We start from the raw sequence: 20,341 nt of genomic DNA, 5'->3' as shown, positions 1-20,341 counted from the left end.
TCTCTCTCTCTCTCTCTCTCTCTCTCTCTCTCTCTCTCTCTCTCTCTTCTCTATTTTTTTATTTTTGTTTCAGCTCAATTTTTACATTTCTTTTTCCAGTTAATTTGCCATGTCTTTTATTATTTTTTGGGTCTAAACCAATTTTTTCTAAACTTATTTTTATATAAGAAAAATTTATTATTATTCTACATTAGGAACAAAAACTTTTTGCTTCCATTTCACCAATAATTTTGTTCAAAAAATACTTGAAGAAAAAAGAAATATTTTCTTGTAAAATTGGGTTCTCTAATTTATAAATTAAAATTTCAGTTCGCTTTATTTCATCAATAGCATATTTTTTAATGAAATATTTTTTCTCAATATTGTCAAATAAAAATATAGTTAATTCTTAATATTTAACTGTTTGAATGGATATGAAACATGTCTTAAGTCATTCAACAAAAATATGAGATTTAACATACTCCTAACCCACTTATAAAAAAATAAAAATTAAAAACATACTTCTAACTCAAAACTAGGGGAAAAAACTTGAAAAAGAAAATAAAAAACTGAGCAAAAATAAAAATAGAAAAAAGGGAGGGGAGGAATGGAGGAAGAATAAGAAAGTGTTGATCAGATTGGAGCGAAAAATAGTAGATTTGTTCTACTAATTGATTCCCATAATCATGGATAGAGAAGATTTCTTTCATCTCATCCTTTAGAATAAAACCGACAAATAAGAATGAAAATAGTGGCATCTCCACTACTTTAAGAAGTGGAGAGGGTCTAAATTATATGAAATCTATAGTCTAGGAAATGGTATTCTTTTTCTGTCTGGAAAATATTGAACATAATTATGTTGATCCTTCTTGAAAACGCTTATGCAATTTATAGTTTATCCTTCTTGATTATTACTATTTTTCTCCATTTGATGTGGGTATTATACGATTGGCCCTTTGATATTTTGGATTAATCTAATCTTCACATTTCTCTTTAATGATACTATCGCTATTCTATTCCACATAGATTTCTTTGATTTTGCTAGTTTCATATTATTATCTATCTTGGTTCTTATTATGTTTGTATATGACTTATTCATCTATAGTATTTACGTTGAATTAATTTTAAACTATTATTTATTTTGCACGCAATGATCATAAGGGGGGGGGGGGGGGGTTATTGTAATCAAATAGTCAAAGAAAAAAATATATGTTATTTTGAGTCTAATTTTTTGTTTTCTAATTGTACTAGTCTTTTAGCCTATGCTAAGCACGATCTTATTGTAATTCACCTGCATTTTCGTCGTGTTTCAATCACTCATATTCTAATAGAATTTAAAAATTTTAGTGGCTCACCTCCCCTTCCGAAGCACGAAACCCCTTTGATTAAGGTTAGAAAATATGTCACTACCTGGAAATCATGATAATGAACAAATTATATAATGCTACAATTAAACTCAAGTCCTTCACTTCAAATATGTCATCAGTAGTACCGTCATTAATTTTAAACTTCAGGTGTATGCTTAGTGATCTTGTTCCTGTCTTAAAAATTTGGTATTGAGTTCGCACAACAATAGAATTGAGTTCAAAGTAGAGAAAAATAGTTATTTATATTAGAAATTTTAATCATTTTAAATTATGAAAATAAAATTATATTAGTGCACAGAAAATATAAAATACCTTTGAGTTTGAACAACATCCTTATTATCATTGAGCTTTGATTCTATCGTTTTAATTTTTCCTCCAGAGCACATGTTAAATCTTCCCATAAAGTGATAGCTATAATGTTAAAGCTGACAAAAGAAAAAAATAATATTTATTATTTATGTTATATAATCTTTGTTCATATTTATTAAAGCTATATTTTATTCAAAAAGATAACCAGCATTGTAAAGTTTTTAAACAAAACTTTTTTTATTCATTCATGTATACTATCAATTTGTAAATAAGGATCTTTGTGTAGAATACCTAACAAGCAAACACAAACACTTGATAATATTGTTAGGAATTATTTGTTAATCATTAAAACTAGATTAGATAGTAGGCTCATAAACATGAGACCTAACAAATAATTTCTTCCAAATTGTTAGGAAAAATAAGATTAAAATAGATCCAGACATAAGCAAAACAAACCATGTAAGAATAAAGAAATAGAGCAGAGAGTTAAAAACACTATAACTGATAAACTTAAAGTCTGAAATACTTTACAGAAATGTCGAATCACCCTTTGAACAAAGGACTAGCCTTGAAGAAATGATGCCCCACCTATGGCAGTGTTGGGTCTGCATAATACTTTTGAGTATGAGACGGTAGCAGTGTAAAGAAGCGCTCTCTTCTGTTCACAATTGCAACTTCTTTTCGTTGGAATCTTCAATACCGACAATTTACAGAATTGTAAAATGAAGACAATAGAAGAATTTTATTTTTGTTTTTCTATGTCTCTCAAATGAACAGAGGAGGCTCTTTATATAGGGCTTATGTGAGCTGAGGGGTTAGACAAGGATTTGAATGCCAATTATTACAACGTTTGCAACGTCTACTATAACTGTCATTCAAACATTGTAACATTCATAATGAACCAAACGTTCAGGCTGGTTAAATGCAGCACATGCAAAAAGAGGCACGCCCCGGACCACACGTATGAACCGTGCACACGAGCCGGCTCACTAGCATACCAGCACAAGTGTACATTTCTGACACCTTTGTTACACCATATATAACACATATGTTAATTTGGACCATTTAAAATACATTCAATGAGTCAATGTGGTACCAAAACTCACATTTACTAATTATGCTCCTTTTAGTTTTCTTCTATGAAATCGGACAATATAAATGGTATCCTTCCATATTAATCCTCCATTATTCATTTATATCAACATATTGTGCCTACAAACAAGATTCATTTGAAAGGGGAGAGTCAAGCATTCATCAATACTTGAAGGAGCAGTTTGTCATTTTGTCCATTTATTTATTGCAAGGAGAGTTACTCAAGTTAGTTATTGTCGTTGATTTAATTAATTTCTTTAACTTAATTGGCCAAATTTGGCTATATAAAGTCGATACATGAGGACTGAACTCTGGATAAAGTGCATGTTGCTCCTTACGTGAATCATGTCAGGTAACATATATAACTAAATTGGAGGCATGGTAGACTAGTGCGTCATGGCAGAGTGTGATGATAATCATCGGGAGCACTCTTAAAGATTCAAATTAATTAAGACACAGCATAAATACGTCACATCTCAACTTTGTGCAGTATCACACATCGCATTTCTCCAAACTAAAAGGTTTTGACAGAAGAGAGAACCTTGTGCAGTAACAGCAGAAACATTTAAGCAAGCACAACTGCACAAGCAAGCATTAACTAAAAATTCAAAAAGATAACCAGCTGAAAAAAATAAAATTAAGACTTCGATCACATAAAAAACAAAAACATGTTGGCACTTTTTCCTTATAATTGTTCGTACCTCGAACCTATTTACATAAATATATTACTGTACCGTCTACTTGTTGAACCGTTGTCCTCTAAAGAATCTTTTCAAAAAGACTCAAGAAGAATGGTCCCCCGAGTTTGATAATGTTACCATAACCCAATCTTCTTCCAAGAACTCCACATCTTCATTTGTCAGCTCGACGCTCTGCATACAGTACAAAAACACATTACGATCTACAACTGAAGTTTGAAGAAGATAGTAAGAACATAGAACTCAAGCACAACACTACGCCATCTTAACTTTGTAAAACATTAAAAGCAAATGACAACACTGCTACAACAATCAATGTCTAGCATAAGACCATGAAGAATTTTAAACCTAGGAGACGAGTGGACCAACTCCCACCGCTTCCGTGTTTGAAAATTCTATATGAAATAGAAGGTGAAATTAAATTTCTTGGAACGTATTGTCCTATAACATGCACAACCTGAGGATGAACTACGCAACACTTCTATGCTGCTAACTGGAAGGGGGAAAAATAAATTAAAAAAATAAATTAGAAAAACATGAAACATAAGGAAACAAAACTAATTAAAAGACATCTGCAACTCGAACCAAGATGATTATAATATAAAAAATAAGATGAAAACTACATGTTTCAAGAAATTCTGCTACAACTAGACATTTACTTGATGTTCTGAGTAGCATCAATCCAATACTAATGACCTTCTAGATATAGCACAAGTAAAAAATGTAGGAAGTCTTGAAAATTTAGGATGATACTGATACTTTGCGGATACAACAATGACGAACTTATGTAATGTAAGGGAAGTATTATGGTTAAGAAAAATCAAAGTAACTTGTCCTCCATCTTGAATATCTGCAAGAGGCCATAACTTATTGTAAAGAAAGTGGACTTAATTATATAGATGTTGTCAAATGCGATGGTGAACCTATCATGGTGAAACTATGTTTCATGCAATAGATTTAAAATTTCTCATCTTGCATTCATCTTTTACTCTTCTTAATTCATCAGGGATATGATCATAAATTTTTTGGTATGTTATAGACTTACAGGGGCATCCAATAAAAGTGAGAATTCAAGTATCAAATGTTATTGGTTATTGGAGAATGAGTACACACTTATCTGTGCAGCAAAATTGCTTCTTTTATTAGTGAGAACTGTCAAGCCCTAGGCCCAAAAGCACGTTGGCGTAATGTAAGCCATGTGATCCACTGCATGCAATACATGGTTTGGCTCAATCTATTGCCAAAAAATTGACTAGCCAATGTTGCATTTGACTCCTTGAACTTATATTATAAATCATTCAATCACTCAGTCAATATCCGATGTGCGACTAAATCTCGGGGTATCACAAGAACATTACAATTTAAGTCAGATTTAAGAATTCAGGCAGTACAATCAACTAATCATGACTCATAATCAGTGGTGTATGAATTTTAAGATTACACATATATTGAGAATTTCATAATAAATCCAATAATGAGTACCTGTTCACTAGTTCGCTTGACTGTTGATGGTAGGAGATTATCCCTAAATTCGATATCGATATCATATCCAAATTTTCTCAAGACTGTCCATATTGTTTCAAGACGACCTTTCTCAATGAAGAGTACATGGAGGAAAATGAATCCAGTCAAAGTAAGGCCGTTTTCATTAACCCCATCAGGCATATTCTCTTGCACAACCTTCTTGATTCTAACAATGTCAGTAGGCTGGAGGGAAGCACTGAAGCATTTAACCTGAAAACAAATCCTTTTCAGTTGGACATTAACGACAGAAGATGTTACAATAAAGGTGAGCTTGCAAGTGAATATATTCAAGATAATGGTACAATGAGCATAATAAAACCTGAAAGTCATTCAACTCAGAATCACTTAGTGCTCCATCCCTGTTAGTGTCACAGTGAGCATAATAAAACCTGAAAGTCATTCAACTCAGAATCACTTAGTGCTCCATCCCTGTTAGTGTCACAGAGAATGAATATCCTTTTCAAAGCTCAACTCAGAATCACTTAGTGCTCCATCCCTGTTAGTGTCACAGAGAATGAATATCCTTTTCAAAGCTCTAATACAACGAGGCTTCAATGACTGTGTTTCTTGATCAAACAGTGGGGCGGTTGGATGAAGTACTGCTTTCTGTGCATAATAGAATACTTCTACAACCTGCAAATTGGCATTAGTTAAGTTCAAACAAATGAGAAATGGAACAAACACAACACAGGAAAAGACAAATATACCAGAAAACACAGAAATCTCATAACACCCATTGATGTCTGCATCTACATTGACAATAACACTCTTACCCACAGAACTCCCTCCTAGCCGTTGATCAATAAGTTGTATGCAGATTGGCTCGTGTATGCTAGAAATTTGGATGGTGTAATCTACCAAGTTTACAGTTTAAATTTCAATCCTTGTGGTATAAAGACTTGCATCGTGACATTCTGTTGTGATTTCTATTAGCCCTTTCTAAGATACTAGAGTCAGTGGCACATGGGATTTTCTTAATTATCATCACTACCCACTACAGAAAAGTAGTCAGCTACCTACACATACATACTATAGTTGTAGAAATCGCTTCAATCTCGTCTCGCTTCAATCTCATCCCAGATTGCCGCCGCCTCGAGCTAGGTTCGGTCGATGAAGACAACGATGACATAAGCTCCTGCTCTTCTATTTCCATAGCGGTGATCTGTTGATAGCTGCTCCTCTCGCTTCTCCCAGGCCTCAGGTACGTTCCAAGATTAGATTAGGGTTCGCTGGTGATCTACTGGCAGATCTAGAGTTTTTTCTTTTGAGTAATATTTTTATTTTGTTTGTTTGTTTTGTCATTTTCTTGTTTTGTAATTACTTCTATTATCTAGTAAATGGATATGTTAGTTTTTAGTTAAGTCTGGCTACTGACTCACTTGTTGCGTTGGCTTAAATATTGATTTTTGGGATATTAGGATTTATTCTGAATGTTATGAAATTTTTTTTTTTTGATTATTTTAGTTGGTCATAAACTAATTAACTTACAGCCTCTGCTGATTTAGTTTTGTTGCTCTTTTACTTTTTCTGTAGATCTATAATTGTTCTTTGAATTTTATATTGTAATGATTATAGGATGATTCGGTAGTTTGGCTTGTCTATTAAAATGTTGTATTGTAATTGTTACAACCTAATCATCTTACATGCTTTGGACTTGGACAATCAAATCCTCTTATATTTGTAGAATTCCTGTTTTCTCCGTGATCTTTTGAATTAGTTTCTTATTATGATTGGAGATCATTTGTCTGACAGCCTTGCAAGAGATAAATCTCATTTTGAGCTTTTCATTCTTCTTCATCTTCTCGTCTTGAGCTTCTCGTTCTTCTTCATCTTCTGTGCTTATTTCTCTAACCAAACTCTTGAGACCACTATCAACAAGGTGAGCATTTAATCTTTACCTTGAAAGTTGATGACTGATTGCTTTTAGGGTAATTTTTTTCACGATTGATGATTTGAGGGGGTAGTTTGAAAAATACTGAGATTTAGAGTGTATTTTTGCAAATACTTGTGATTTAAGGGGTTGTGGGTGTGTGCGCGCGCGCGCGTGTATATATATATATATATATGAGTGGAGGGGATTGTGCCACCTCACTACCAAGCACAAAATTTGTGCTTGGTACCAAGCATACCCATATATATATACACCCATATATATATAGACAGAGAGAAATATGGGTATGCTTGGTAGTGATGTGTCACATCCTCATCCACTCATTACCCATGTGAATGTGGTCCCACATTTGAATGAGTGGAGGGAGATGTGACACCTCACTATCAAACATAACTTTTTGTGCTTGGTACCAAGCATACCCATATTTCTTATCCTATATATATACTACTACTTACATATACTATATATATCACTCCTCGCAGCGTAGACAATTTTCTGCCGCTGCAAGTGTATGACATGTGAGCCCCACCACCATGGACAGCTCGGCCGGGCTCCACCCATCTCATACACTTGCCCCAACCCGTAAGGAAATTCCTACCTCCTTCGCAGCTCATCCTCTCGTTTTCTCTACTATATACTACCCTATATTATATATATATTATATATATACTATATATATATGCAAATACCTAATCCAAAACATATGAATCCATTTAATTTTCTAAAAATTTATTGTCCTCCCGTTTCATTCTCAATCAAAGCAAGAAGCTTTTTTATTATCAGTCAATCTAGATGGTTTACTTAAGATACCTAAATAAATTGGGGGAAGTTATGAGCCCCATATAAATTTATAATTTATCATTTTTCTTAGTAGGCCATGGCGCTCTCAGCTCATCTAAGAAGTTGATTTGAATGCAATGAGAACATATGTGATTTTCTAGTACATTATGTATTTATACTTTATAGAAATTTTTCATATGACCATGACTTGTAACAAAAATGAGAAACCTTACAAGGACAAAGTATTTGTTTGGAAAACCCCTATTTAAAGGGTCAGGGAACCAGCTACTTTGTGCGTTTCGTGGCGAGGGATTTGATCAGGAGTTTTCTTTTGAAGGAGCCTCAACAGAGGCTTGCTTATAGGAGAGGGGCTACTGAGATTAAGCAGCATCCATTTTTTTACAGAATGTTAATTGGGCTTTGATAAGGTGTGCTTGGTCGCGAGGCCTTATAATAGGAAGAATGGTGACCATTTGGTTGGTGGGGTTGGTGAAAATGGTGGAGGGGTGTTGATGTGAAGAATTATGATAGATACTTGGACATGGAGTTCTTTTGACAGAGATGGTCTTTTTATTGTTGTTGTTGTATGTTTTGATTCTTTATGTTTGTTGATTCTGGATTAGTTTCAGAGGGTATAACATCACAAAGAATGTCAAGTGCAATTGTTTGGGTTCTTTTGTACCAGGAAGGATGAACCTTTAGATGAATAATTTTTTTTGGAAATTGCTATATGTTTGTAACCAATCAAGACTGGACTATCCTGTGCTGTCACTTTCACTTTTTTGTTGAATTGGAATAACGCTCAATGACGCACACATCTAAAATAAGCTAGCATGGTACATATCCATGCTGCCCATTTTTTCAGGCCTTCATTGGCCAACGCTTCCCTTACAGACGTGTTGGTTGGGTATAGACCAAACCTGTCAGGCGAGCTCGAGCGGGCGAGGAGCTCCTTCAGGCGAGCTTGAGCGGGGCTGCAGGTGAGGTCGAGGCAGTCTGTAGGTGAGCGAGCGTGGACGAGTCAGGCGAGCTCGAACACACGTGCCCGCAGGCGAGGTCAAGCACAGGCGTGGTTAGCGACAGCCTATCATTAGGGTTCCCCTATAAAAGGGAACTTATAGCTTCTCTCTTCGATGCTTCTTCTTCTCTCTCCTCGCAATCTCAGACCTTGGCGGCGGCTCACCTTCTCTCTCTCTGCTCTCTTCTTTTTTTCTCCAGCTCTCACTCAAAGATTTGAGGGGAGGGGGATTTGATTAAGAAGGGAATAGTTGATTGTGAGGGAGGATTTTAAGAAAGTATCTTCACTGTAGCTATAGTGTTGATTGTTGCATTTATTGAGAGATCTCAAGTTTGAGATATACTCTTGCATTGTAATTTCTTGTAATTTCTTGTTTTTGCAAACGTTGGCAATTGCCAACTACATTCCCCCTTCCAACACTTGTATAAAATGTTGGGACTTGTTATAACAATGTTTTTAAAATGAAATTAGTTGTACTTTTTAACGTTGTTAATAACTACCTTTTTTGTAGGGATCATATCATTGTCCATGTCTAGTCCTTCTCTTTTAATATCCTGCCAGCTATCTACATAAATGTTCATGTCATTTTTTTTTCATATGTCTTTATCTAAGCACCAATCTAATTCTTATCAGTTCAAGCCAAGCAACATCTCATCTTATTAATCAGATGATAATTTTTTAAAACAAATGCAAGTAGACGGATAGTGGTTGGAGCGGTTACAACGCATGATAGCAGGCGATAATTTTCTTGCTAACTTGCGCATCCGCTGTGATCTCAATAGCGAAAAAGAAGAAATTTAGCGGGAAAAAAATTCTCAGTTCAGGATTAGGAGCTTCGATCTCATCTCAGATCAACATCGAGGAGCACTTAGATTCTAATCCTGTTGATAGCGGGGATGATGATATCTCTCTCATGGGATCTACGGGTCTAAAGGGAACAATGAAATCTAAATTGATGGCAGAGATTCTCGAGTCTTCTTGTTCTGTGATTGATTCAAATCTTGATCAAAGGCCGTCTCCATTGGCGGGAGCTCATGATCGTGTTCTCTTGGTGGCGGGAAAAGATCGTCCAAGCCTCCGGTGGCAGGAAGTTCAGATCGTCACCTCTGTAAGTCCTCTTCTTCTTGTAATAGCGAAAAGCTCTCTGCTAGGATTTCTTGGGCTGAGGAGATTGAATCGGAGTTATCTTCGTCAAGATCTTTACCTATCTCTAATCCTGTGCTCTTGAATTCAAATATAAGGATTGTTGAAAAAGCTGGTTCTTTGAAGTCAAAGACTAAAAATAATGTTGATGATAGTTCTTTGGTTCTGAATAAGGAGAATAAAGCTAGTTTAGATGAAACTATGGATCCTCCTCTTGAGGTTTCTAAAGTTCCTGCAAAGAGCTGGAGTAGCCTGTTCTCAGATAACAGAAGACCTGGGAAAGGCATGGTTTTGAATTACTTGCCTTCAGATACTAATGATTCAGTTATACTCAATGAAGAAGAGTGGAATGATGGTGCTTCAATGTGGTCTTCCTCTATAATTGGACAAGTTCTTGGTTTAAATGTTAGTTTCAAGGCTATGGAAAGTTATGTGCACAAGGTTTGGTCCCAAGCTCCTGAAATCTATCTTTTAAAGGTAGGCTTGTTCCTGTTTAAATTCAAAGATAAGGATGCTATGAATGAAGTTCTATGTAGTGGCCCTTGATTTTTTGGTTCAAGACCAATGCTTTTAAAACCTTGGACTATTGATATGGAAACAAATAAATCTGATGAATGTCTGTATCCTTTGTGGATTCAATTGCCAGCTTTGAGACTTAATTTGCGGAATTCCAAGAGTATAAGCAAGATTGTCAGCATCATAGGGAAGCTTATTACAACTGATATGTTAACAGCTAATAAACAAAGACTGTCATATGCTAGGGTGTTGGTGGAGGTTAAAATGCCATCACATCTACCTGACCACATCTCTATCCAAGGGCCAAATGGTAAAACTTATAACCAGAAGGTGCTTCAAGAATTTAAGCCTAGGTGGTGTGATATTTGAAAATTTGTGGGTCATTATACAAATTTCTGTAAGAAAAAGAGGAATATTCAGAAATGGATTCCTAAGGTTAAGCCAGTTATTGGTGATATCAACCTGGTAGCTCCTACCTCTGATGTACATAATCTGAATGTTGTCAATCAGGATACTATTGATGGAAATAATAAGGGAAAATCAGTTGCACATGAGTTTATGCAGGCTGGTAAAAATTTCCAGTCACATGTGCATGTGGTAGCTCCTACCTCTGATGTACATAATCTGAATGTTGTCAATCAGGATACTATTGATGGAAATAATAAGGGAAAATCAGTTGCACATGAGTTTATGCAGGCTGGTAAAAATTTCCAGTCACATGTGCATGTGGTAGCTCCTACCTCTGATGTACATAATCTGAATGTTGTCAATCAGCATACTATTGAGGAGAATAATAAGGGAAAATCAGTTGCACATGATTTTAAGCAGGCTGGTAAAAATCTCCAATCACCTGTGCATGTGGTGCATGTTTTAGGGGATTCTTTTAGAAAATCTCCTTACAGTGGAATGCACATTCAGGGGAACTCTTCTATTAATGAGACACATTATGCAGATAAGTACTCTGAACCTGCATATTTGGTAAATATTCCGGGGGAGGCTACTGAGGCTAGGTCTGTGCATGTTGTGCACAGGCAATTCCCTGAGTCTGGGAGTTCCCATGAATATAACACCGGATACCTGTTCAAGGTAATAAAACTAGAATACATGGCAACTCTATTGATGTTTTACCTAGATCATCAAACAATAAGACTCCTGGCAACTCCTTCTTACCATTGGAGAGCATAGTTTTTGACCCCTCTACAGTTGATAGAGGGCTTTCAATAAAATGAATCTATCTTTTTGGAATGTGAGAGGGTTAAATAAACCCTCTAAACAACTGTTGATCAAGCAACATTTACAGTTTTATCACCTCTCTTTTATCTCTCTCCTGGAAACAAATGTTAAGGAATCTAAAATGGTGAATACAACAAGGAGAATTGCTAAGGAATGGAAATTGTTTTCAAATGTGAATAGCTCTGAGAAGGCTACGATTCTTATACTATGGGATCCTAACATTCTGGATATTCAACAAATTAACCTATCTAGCCAACAGATTTCATGTAGGGTCAATTCTATTGATGGAAGGTTTTCATGTGTGATATCATCAGTGTATGACTATAATAATATGCAAACAAGGAAGGATTTATGGACAGAATTATCTCTTATTCATAATTCAATTGGTAGCATACCATGGCTTATATGTGGAGACTTCAATACAGAGCTATGCAGTGATGAGAAACTGGGTGGCTCTGATTTAACTGATGGCCTGATGCTGATACCAATGACTTTAGCTTATTTATTGAAGATTGTCAGCTCTCCCACATGAAAACCATAGGATGTTTCTTCACTTGGAACAGCAAACAAGATAAGGATACAAGAGTTTGGAGCTGTCTGGACAGAGCTCTGGTAAATGATGATTGGATTCATCAGTTAAACTCTAGTCATGTGGAGTTCATGTTACCTAATTTTTCAGATCATTCCCAGCTATTGTCTCAGTTTATGATGATTGTTCTCAAGGTAAAAAGCCCTTTAGATTTTTTAAAATGTGGACGGAGCATGTTGACTTTCTACCCACTATTTCAGCCACATGGAAATCTCATGTTGTGGGCTTTCATATGTATTCTGTCTGCACAAAACTTAAAAAGCTGAAAGGAGCTTTAAAGTCTCTTAATAAAAGGCATTTTGGAAATATAAGTGAACAAGTTATAAGAGCTAAAGTTGAGTTGGAGGATATCCAAAAGAAACTTCAGGCTGACCCTCTCAATCCTGCCTTTATCAATCAAGAAAGGGAGTCTATTGTTTTATACAATAAGCTCTTAGATCATGAACTATCTTTCTATCAGCAGAAAGCAAGAACTGCCTGGTCTATTCAAGGTGACAGAAATTCAAAGCTTTTTCATTCAGCTATTAAAACCAACAGGCACAATAATAGAATTCTGGTCCTCTATAATAGCCAGGGAGCTAGGCTTACTGATGGTGATGAAATAGCGAAGGAGTTTATCTCTTTTTATAAAAACTTGATGGGTACAGCAGTTCATACTTCCAAACCTGAAGATCTAGTTATTCAATAAGGCACTTGTCTGAGTGCATGCCAGGCCAGAGAACTATCAAAGCCAATCACTAAGGATGAAATTAGAGGAGCAATATTCTCAATGCCAGACAACAAAGCCCCAGGACCTGATGGGTTTAGTGCATCCTTTTATAAATCTGTGTTAGACCCTAGAGGGGGGGTGATTAGGGTCTTATGCTAATCTAATCCGATTTAATGCCAATTAAAACTAATTAACAAATTATCCTAGCAAGTATGAAGTACAACAAGATATATGAGCTAGGATAAGCAATGTAAACAATGAGATATATCCTATATGATGAAATATATATGCAAGGATATATAAACTAATATAAGAGTAAACAAAATAAACTAGATAGTGGATGATATAAATAATGAGCTATGGACAATGGCGATAAGAAATATAAACATAAGATTAAGTGCGTCAAAGCAAACTTAAAACAAAATATAAATGAACGCCAAAGCACACTCAAACACACTATATGATCACGGAGTTCGGACCTTCCGTCCTACGTCTCCGCTCCCCACTCTCGAGGAGAAATCAACTATCACAATCGGGTTTTCTACGTTCACCAGAATAACGTTTACACCTCACAGTGTCGGTTTTCAACGCTCACCGAATAACGTTCACTCCTCACACTCGGTTTTCTAGTTCACCGAAAACTTCACAACACACTCGGTTTTCTAGCTCACCGAAAACCTTATAATCTCACAATTTAACAATAAATGATTTGTTCTCTCATACAACGAGAGAACTCAATTAAGCACAACTCAAAGTTACAATCTCTCACAACCCTAATATACTATGTATGCAAATACAATAAGCTCAAGTGGATAGGTGTAACAATGAGATAAAATCAAATCTAAACTCAATATAAAACTATCTTTAATAGAAATGATAATCAACAAATAATTATAAATAAAAGCTAGAGTTGAGTTTAGAAAAACTTCTCTAGATGACAAGAGAGAGAGATGGATTGAATGCCCAAAATATAATTGATAATCTACTCAAGCTCTTGTAAAACTTTCTTCATAAACCAAACCCTTAAACAAGCTTAAAACAAGCTTAAACTCTTAATCTATTATAGCTAATCTAATCCGATTATATGTCAATTAAAACTTAATTAACAAGTTATCCTAGCAAGTATGAAATACCACAAGATATATGAGCTAGGATAAGCAATGTAAACAATGAGATATATCCTATATGATGAAATATATATGCAAGGATATATAAACTAATATAAGAGTAAACAAAATAAACTAGATAGTGGATGATATAAATAATGAGCTATGGACAATGGCGATAAGAAATATAAACATAAGATATAGTGGATGATATAAATAATGAGCTATGGACAATGGCGATAAGAAATATAAACATAAGATTAAGTGCGTCAAAGCAAACTTAAAACACACGATATGATCACGGAGTTCGGACTTTCCGTCCTACGTCTTCGCTCTCCACTCCCGGGGAGAAAACCACTATCACAACAGGGTTTTCTACGCTCACCCGAATAACGTTTACACCTCACAGTGTCGGTTTTCAACGCTCACCGAATAACGTTCACTCCTCACACTCGGTTTTCTAGTTCACCGAAAACTTCACAACACACTCGGTTTTCTAGCTCACCGAAAACCTTATAATCTCACAATTTAACAATAAATGATTTGTTCTCTCATACAACGAGAGAACTCAATTAAGCACAACTCAAAGTTACAATCTCTCACAACCCTAATATACTATGTATGCAAATACAATAAGCTCAAGTGGATAGGTGTAACAATGAGATAAAATCAAATCTAAACTCAATATAAAACTATCTTTAATAGAAATGATAATCAACAAATAATTATAAATAAAAGCTAGAGTTGAGTTTAGAAAAACTTCTCTAGATGACAAGAGAGAGAGATGGATTGAATGCCCAAAATATAATTGATAATCTACTCAAGCTCTTGTAAAACTTTCTTCATAAACCAAACCCTTAAACAAGCTTAAAACAAGCTTAAACTCTTTTTAAAACTCTTTAAAACATTCTCTTGTTATGTATAAGTGTTGAGGGATGATGGGTATTTATAAGAACTCAAGACAACAACCCAAAGTCAAAAAAAAGCCCAAAAACGATGCAAATCCCCAAAAAATTGGAACCAGAAAAATATAGCCGTTATGCTACAGTAACTTTCACGGTCGACTGTAGTGGTCGACCGTGGGTACTGTAGCAGTCTGGCAGATCTGATTTTTCTGCGTCTCTGATTTTGTAAAATTAATTAAAAATAGTAAATCAACTCTAAAAATCATAAAATTTTGAGGAAATGTTTTAGACATGTAGATGAACATGTTAAAGAAAGAATTTCTGAAAAATCACTTCCCAGTTGAGAGAAATAAATGTTTGAACACAGATAAACAGTTTCTGAAAAACTGCTGAAAACTCGGTTTTGTAAATTCAAGTAAAAATAACAAAACAACTCCAAAATTAGTAAAACTTAGGAAAATGTTTATATATATGATAATAAATATGTGAACGAAGAAAATTTTCAAATCTCATTTCCCAATTGTGAAAACGTATCTATTTTGTAAAAACATGCACGGACACATGCACGTACATGAACAAAAAACTTGATTTTTTTCAAAAACGAGTTCAAACAACTTGGAAACACTTTAGAATGGATTTGTAGACATTATACGAGATATGAAAATAGTGTGAACAAGTCTTCAATCTATAAACATAATATTTTCTAAATACAATAGAATATGAAACAAATAAAAGTGTATATGAAGATATATATTGTTTCATATCTACATAACTAAACCAAAACAACTTAACCATATAAAAACAAACATGTATATATATATAAATATGTATTTGTTTCATATTTAAACTAGAAAATCAAAACTTGTATTTATATATATGAACTATATATATAAAACCAAATACGTGTATGTGTGTATATGATTGAGCTTAAAGTATTGAACACACATAATATAAATCTAAACTAATATACCCAAGCAATCTTGATCTTCAATAAGCTTGACTTGGTACACTATACGGATGAAGCTGAACTTGGATCTTGAACTTGAATTTCATAAGCTTCACTCCATAATTCCACCAACCTCCATTTGATATGACCGTGAATGCTCGATTCCATCCATCCTCCAACTACGTTGTTTGTCTATAATAAATAAGAAAACACAAATACTAGACAAACAATATTAGTGATAAATTGTTTGTTAAACATCATCAAAACAAGAAGGCCAACAAAGAGTTCTTTAAAACAGGTAAACTGTTGGGAGCTGTTAATTCCACTTCAATCACTCTCATTCCAAAGATAAAATATCCTAAAACACCTGCTAACTTTAGACCTATTTCTTGTTGTAATTGCCTCTATAAAATTATTTCAAAAATTTTAGCAATTAGAATTCAGCCTGTTATTGGGAGTATAGTCAATGAGGCTCAAAGCGCATTTGTGAAGGGTAGACAAATTTTAAATAATATCTTACTTGCTCATGAACTGGTGAAGAATTACGGAAGGAAACACCTATCACCAAGGATTATGATCAACATAGATATCAGAAAGACTTTTGACTCTATAAGTTAGGATTTTATGCAAGAGATTTTGAAGGGGCTGGGTTTTCCTCTGGTCTTTATCAAATGGGTTATGAGTTGTATTTCTAATCCTAACTATTCTATCTCCCTAAATGGAAGTTTACATGGATTCTTTAAGGGACAAAGAAGACTGAGGCAAGGGGATCCTCTCTCCCCCTATCTTTTTATTCTTGGAATGGAATACCTGACAAGGAGTATGAACCTGCTGAAGAATGATACAAACTTCAAATTCCACCCTAAGTGCAAAAAGCTAAAAATAACACATCTAATATTTGCGTATGATTTACTTCTTTTCTGCAAAGGGATTATTATTCGGTGAACAAACTCTTTCAATGTGTAAAATCTTTTGGAGCTTGTTCTGGCTTGGAGGCAAATCCTACTAAATGCTCTATCTTCTATGGTGGTGTATCGGAAGCAACAAAGCTTGCCATTAGCAATTCTCTGAGTTTCCCTGAAGGAACTCTGCCTATTAAATATCCAGGCCTCCCCTTAATCTACAAAAAGATGTCATACTTGGATTGCAATCCTTTGATCATGAAGATTTCCAATCAATTCCGAAGTTGCCTGAAAAATAAGCATTTGTCCTATGCAGGTAGGATTTAGATAATCAAAAGTGTTATATTGGGTGTCCAAATTTTCTGGACATCTAGCTATATTCTTCCAGTTAAAATTCTACACAAGATTGATGAGCTATGTAGGAGTTTTTTATAGGGCAAATTAGATCAGGTATTCAAGGCTTCTCTTGTATCATGGAGTAAAGTCTGTGTGCAAAGGAAACATGGTGGCTTGGGGATTTTTTCGGCTCAACTTTGGAACACTGCTGCTGCATTAAAACTTCTTTAGATTATTCACATGAATAAGGAACAACTGTGGATTAAATGGATACATGAGAATTACCTAAAAAACAAGAGTATTTGGTAGGTAAATGCTAGAAAGGGGGATTCTTGGATGTGGAAAAAACTATTGCAAGTCAGAGATAAGTGTCTGGATTTGTATGGAGGAATCGATAATCTCAAGCAACTTATCAACTCTTGCTGTGTCAATTCAAAAATGCAACTCTCTGGTTTATATTCCTGTTTACATCCTGTAAATACACAAGTTACTTGGTATGACACAGTATGGGAAAAATTGAGTTATCTTAAACACTCGTTCATCTTGTGGCTGACAGTTCAAGATAAACGCCAAACTCAAGATAGATTGCTCAAGCATGGGATCATTCAGACTTCAGTTTGCAAGCTGTGCGATGGCAAGTACTGAGAGTCGTAATCATCTCTTTTTTGAATGCTCAATGTCGAATTATGTTTGGAATGATATAATGGAGTGACTTAAATTCAAATGGAGGTGCTGTGAATGGTCTTCCCTCATGAACTGGTATAGTTTTAGATTGAGGGGTAGTGGGTTTAAGCAAAAAATTAAGAGGATGGCATTAGCTGCTACAGTCTACAATATTTGGAGAGAAAGGAATTCTAGAATCTTCAAGATGGAGAATAGATCAACTGATAGTTTGATCAAAAGCATTAAGTTGGATATCATCACAATTATCTTGAACAAATCCCTATCGACTGAATGTAGAGGATGGGTTCTCTCCTTGTAGAGCTCAGATGAACAAGTCACTGTGTTGCCAGAATGCAGGATATGAAATGGAATCTCTCATGGTGTGGAGGTTAATGCTTAGAGGGATTAAAGGAGGAACTTGTTTTTGTTTGCTCGAGTATAGGATTATACTGTGTGTTTCATATACAGGTTTTACCAAAATTGATGTTTTTTTGGAATTGTTTTGCAGAGTTCTATTATTGAGAGCTGCAAGGTGTTATCTCACATTTTGGCAGTGAGATTCTTGATGTATATACCTTTTACATATTGGAAATGAATAAAATTTTTATTTACCAAAAAAAAATCTCATCTTATCATACAAGTCCATAAATACCATTTCAGCGGAGCAAAATTTCAAAACCAAATTCCAGAGAAGCCTTCTAACCATTTAACTTATCATGATTTCTTATAATGCAGCCGTCTCCGCGCGCTCTCAGTCAAAATTAACAATACCCCCAAGCAAGATCCAAACCTTGGGGGAAAACACACGGGGAAACGATTATTACGTGATATTAACAATGTGGGATTTATTTGCGACAAACTTTCCACATAATCCCTAAAATAATCAATCATAATGCAATCTAGAATGTCAAAGGTTGGATCTTTTGAAGTACCTGAATTTGCCTGAGGGAAGAACATACAACGCAAGTCTCAATCTCCAGAAACTGCTGCATAATCGGCGACATAGCCTGCTCCAATCTCATCTGCTGGTCATCCCTAAGATCCAACTTGCATCCAACCACAATCACCGGCACTTTAATCTACCCAACGACAACAACAAGAAAAAAAAACCATCATCACAACAAACATCGAAAACCCTAGCAAATAAAAAAAAATCAAGAAAATAATATTTCACCTCCAGCCTCCTCAGCTCCGGAAGCCAGTAGGTACTCAGCCGATCCAGCGTGGACGGGCGATCGCAAGCGTAGGTCAGCACGATGGCGTCTGCGTTCTGGCACTCGGCGAAAGTCTTGCTCTTGTCCTCAGGGCTACAAAAGAGAAAGATCACCACATTGAGACTGTTGCGAGAGAGAGAGTAGAGAGCGTACCTGGAGGAGGACGTGTCGATGACGGTGAGGGGAACGCGGTCGGGGTAGTAGTCGGCGGGTAGGTGGGTAGGCGGAACGACCCTGGAGGCACTCTCGGCGAAATTCTCGGTGGCGGCAGAGGTGATGAGGCTCGATTTGCCGGTTCCAGCGTCGCCGATCACGACCACGCGGACGCTGGTGCGGCCTCCGAAGGCCGAGGGGTTTGGGGCCGCTGCAGCCATGCAGCCATGGTTTTTCCTGCTAGGGTTTTGTTCTTGTGGGGGGTGGTTTGTTTCTACGTTGCTGCTTGCGAGGGGGTGAAAGAAAGCCAAGGGATGCATTAATACTCGTACAAGGAAAGGGGGATTATTGGGTTTGGACTTTGAGGATCCGACCCGTGTGGTATGTAGCTTTGGTACATCTTGGATTCTCAACTAAGGGCTTGTTTGGATTGAGGGGAATGAAGGTGAAGGGAAGTTAGGGGAACCATTCACTTCCATTCACCTTGTTTGGGAACACTTAGGAGGTGAAGTTAATTCACCATAGTTTCCCTTGGTTCACCCCCTAATAGCATAAAATTTGTTACCCCCAAATTGGGGTGTAACCAAGGGGAAGGGAACTCCCTTCCCTTCCCTTCCCTTCTCTCAGTTTTCCTTAACTTCCCTTCACCCCCCTACAAATCTAAACAGGCCCTAAGTATTATTATTATATAGAATACCTCCGGAAAAAGAGGGTGATCCGTATCATTCACTCTTAGTTAGAGGGTTCGTTTGAGAATTATAGTTTTTCCATTTACGTTATACATCGCCTGCTCTTATAGGGGTAGTTGTGATAGGATTCTACTGTCTCAACTACACCTCTAAAGCATGAATTTACCTGTTTCGTCCCTTAAATTACGTTTGTGAGTTCACATTGTCATTTTATGCTTTATTATGGGTGAAGTTGAGACGGTAGAAATCCTATTAGAATCATTCCTATAAGAGCAGGGTATCTACATGATAAATGGAAGAGTTATTATTCTAAAACTAATCATCTATCTACCTATGAATAATATAGATCACCTATTTTGATAGGATATTCTTGATAGAATCCTTACTATATTTGGATCCTCTCTACTACAAAAAGATAGTAGAGAAGCCACTACTCTTATGCTCATCCGTCAAATTTATTTTCAAGGAAGAGATGAGTACCACATTTCCTATTCATAATTATAGGAATCAATTAGCACCATCTCCTATTTCTCCCTCCAATTTAATCTACTTTATTATTGTTCCTCCATTTCACCTCTT

At 35.8% G+C, this 20,341-nt stretch overlaps 1 protein-coding gene across 1 annotated transcript; it reads right to left on the bottom strand.

The window, feature by feature from the left end:
- LOC109829618 (mitochondrial Rho GTPase 1-like) lies at window positions 3,347–19,294 on the bottom strand. Its single transcript, XM_020396676.1, has 7 exons — window positions 19,074–19,294; window positions 18,881–19,013; window positions 18,639–18,785; window positions 5,452–5,602; window positions 5,359–5,390; window positions 4,928–5,179; window positions 3,347–3,619 (listed from the first exon to the last, which is right to left on the bottom strand). The coding sequence occupies exons 1-7, from the start codon at window positions 19,292–19,294 to the stop codon at window positions 3,530–3,532; spliced, it is 1,026 nt and encodes a 341-aa protein (XP_020252265.1). The 3' UTR covers window positions 3,347–3,529.

This window comes from Asparagus officinalis, chromosome 2, assembly GCF_001876935.1.
Source record: "Asparagus officinalis chromosome 2, Aspof.V1, whole genome shotgun sequence".
In the NCBI taxonomy this organism is placed as follows: domain Eukaryota; kingdom Viridiplantae; phylum Streptophyta; class Magnoliopsida; order Asparagales; family Asparagaceae; genus Asparagus; species Asparagus officinalis.
The sequence above is the reverse complement of the archived record's forward strand: the minus strand, read 5'-3'. Positions and strand labels throughout refer to the sequence as shown.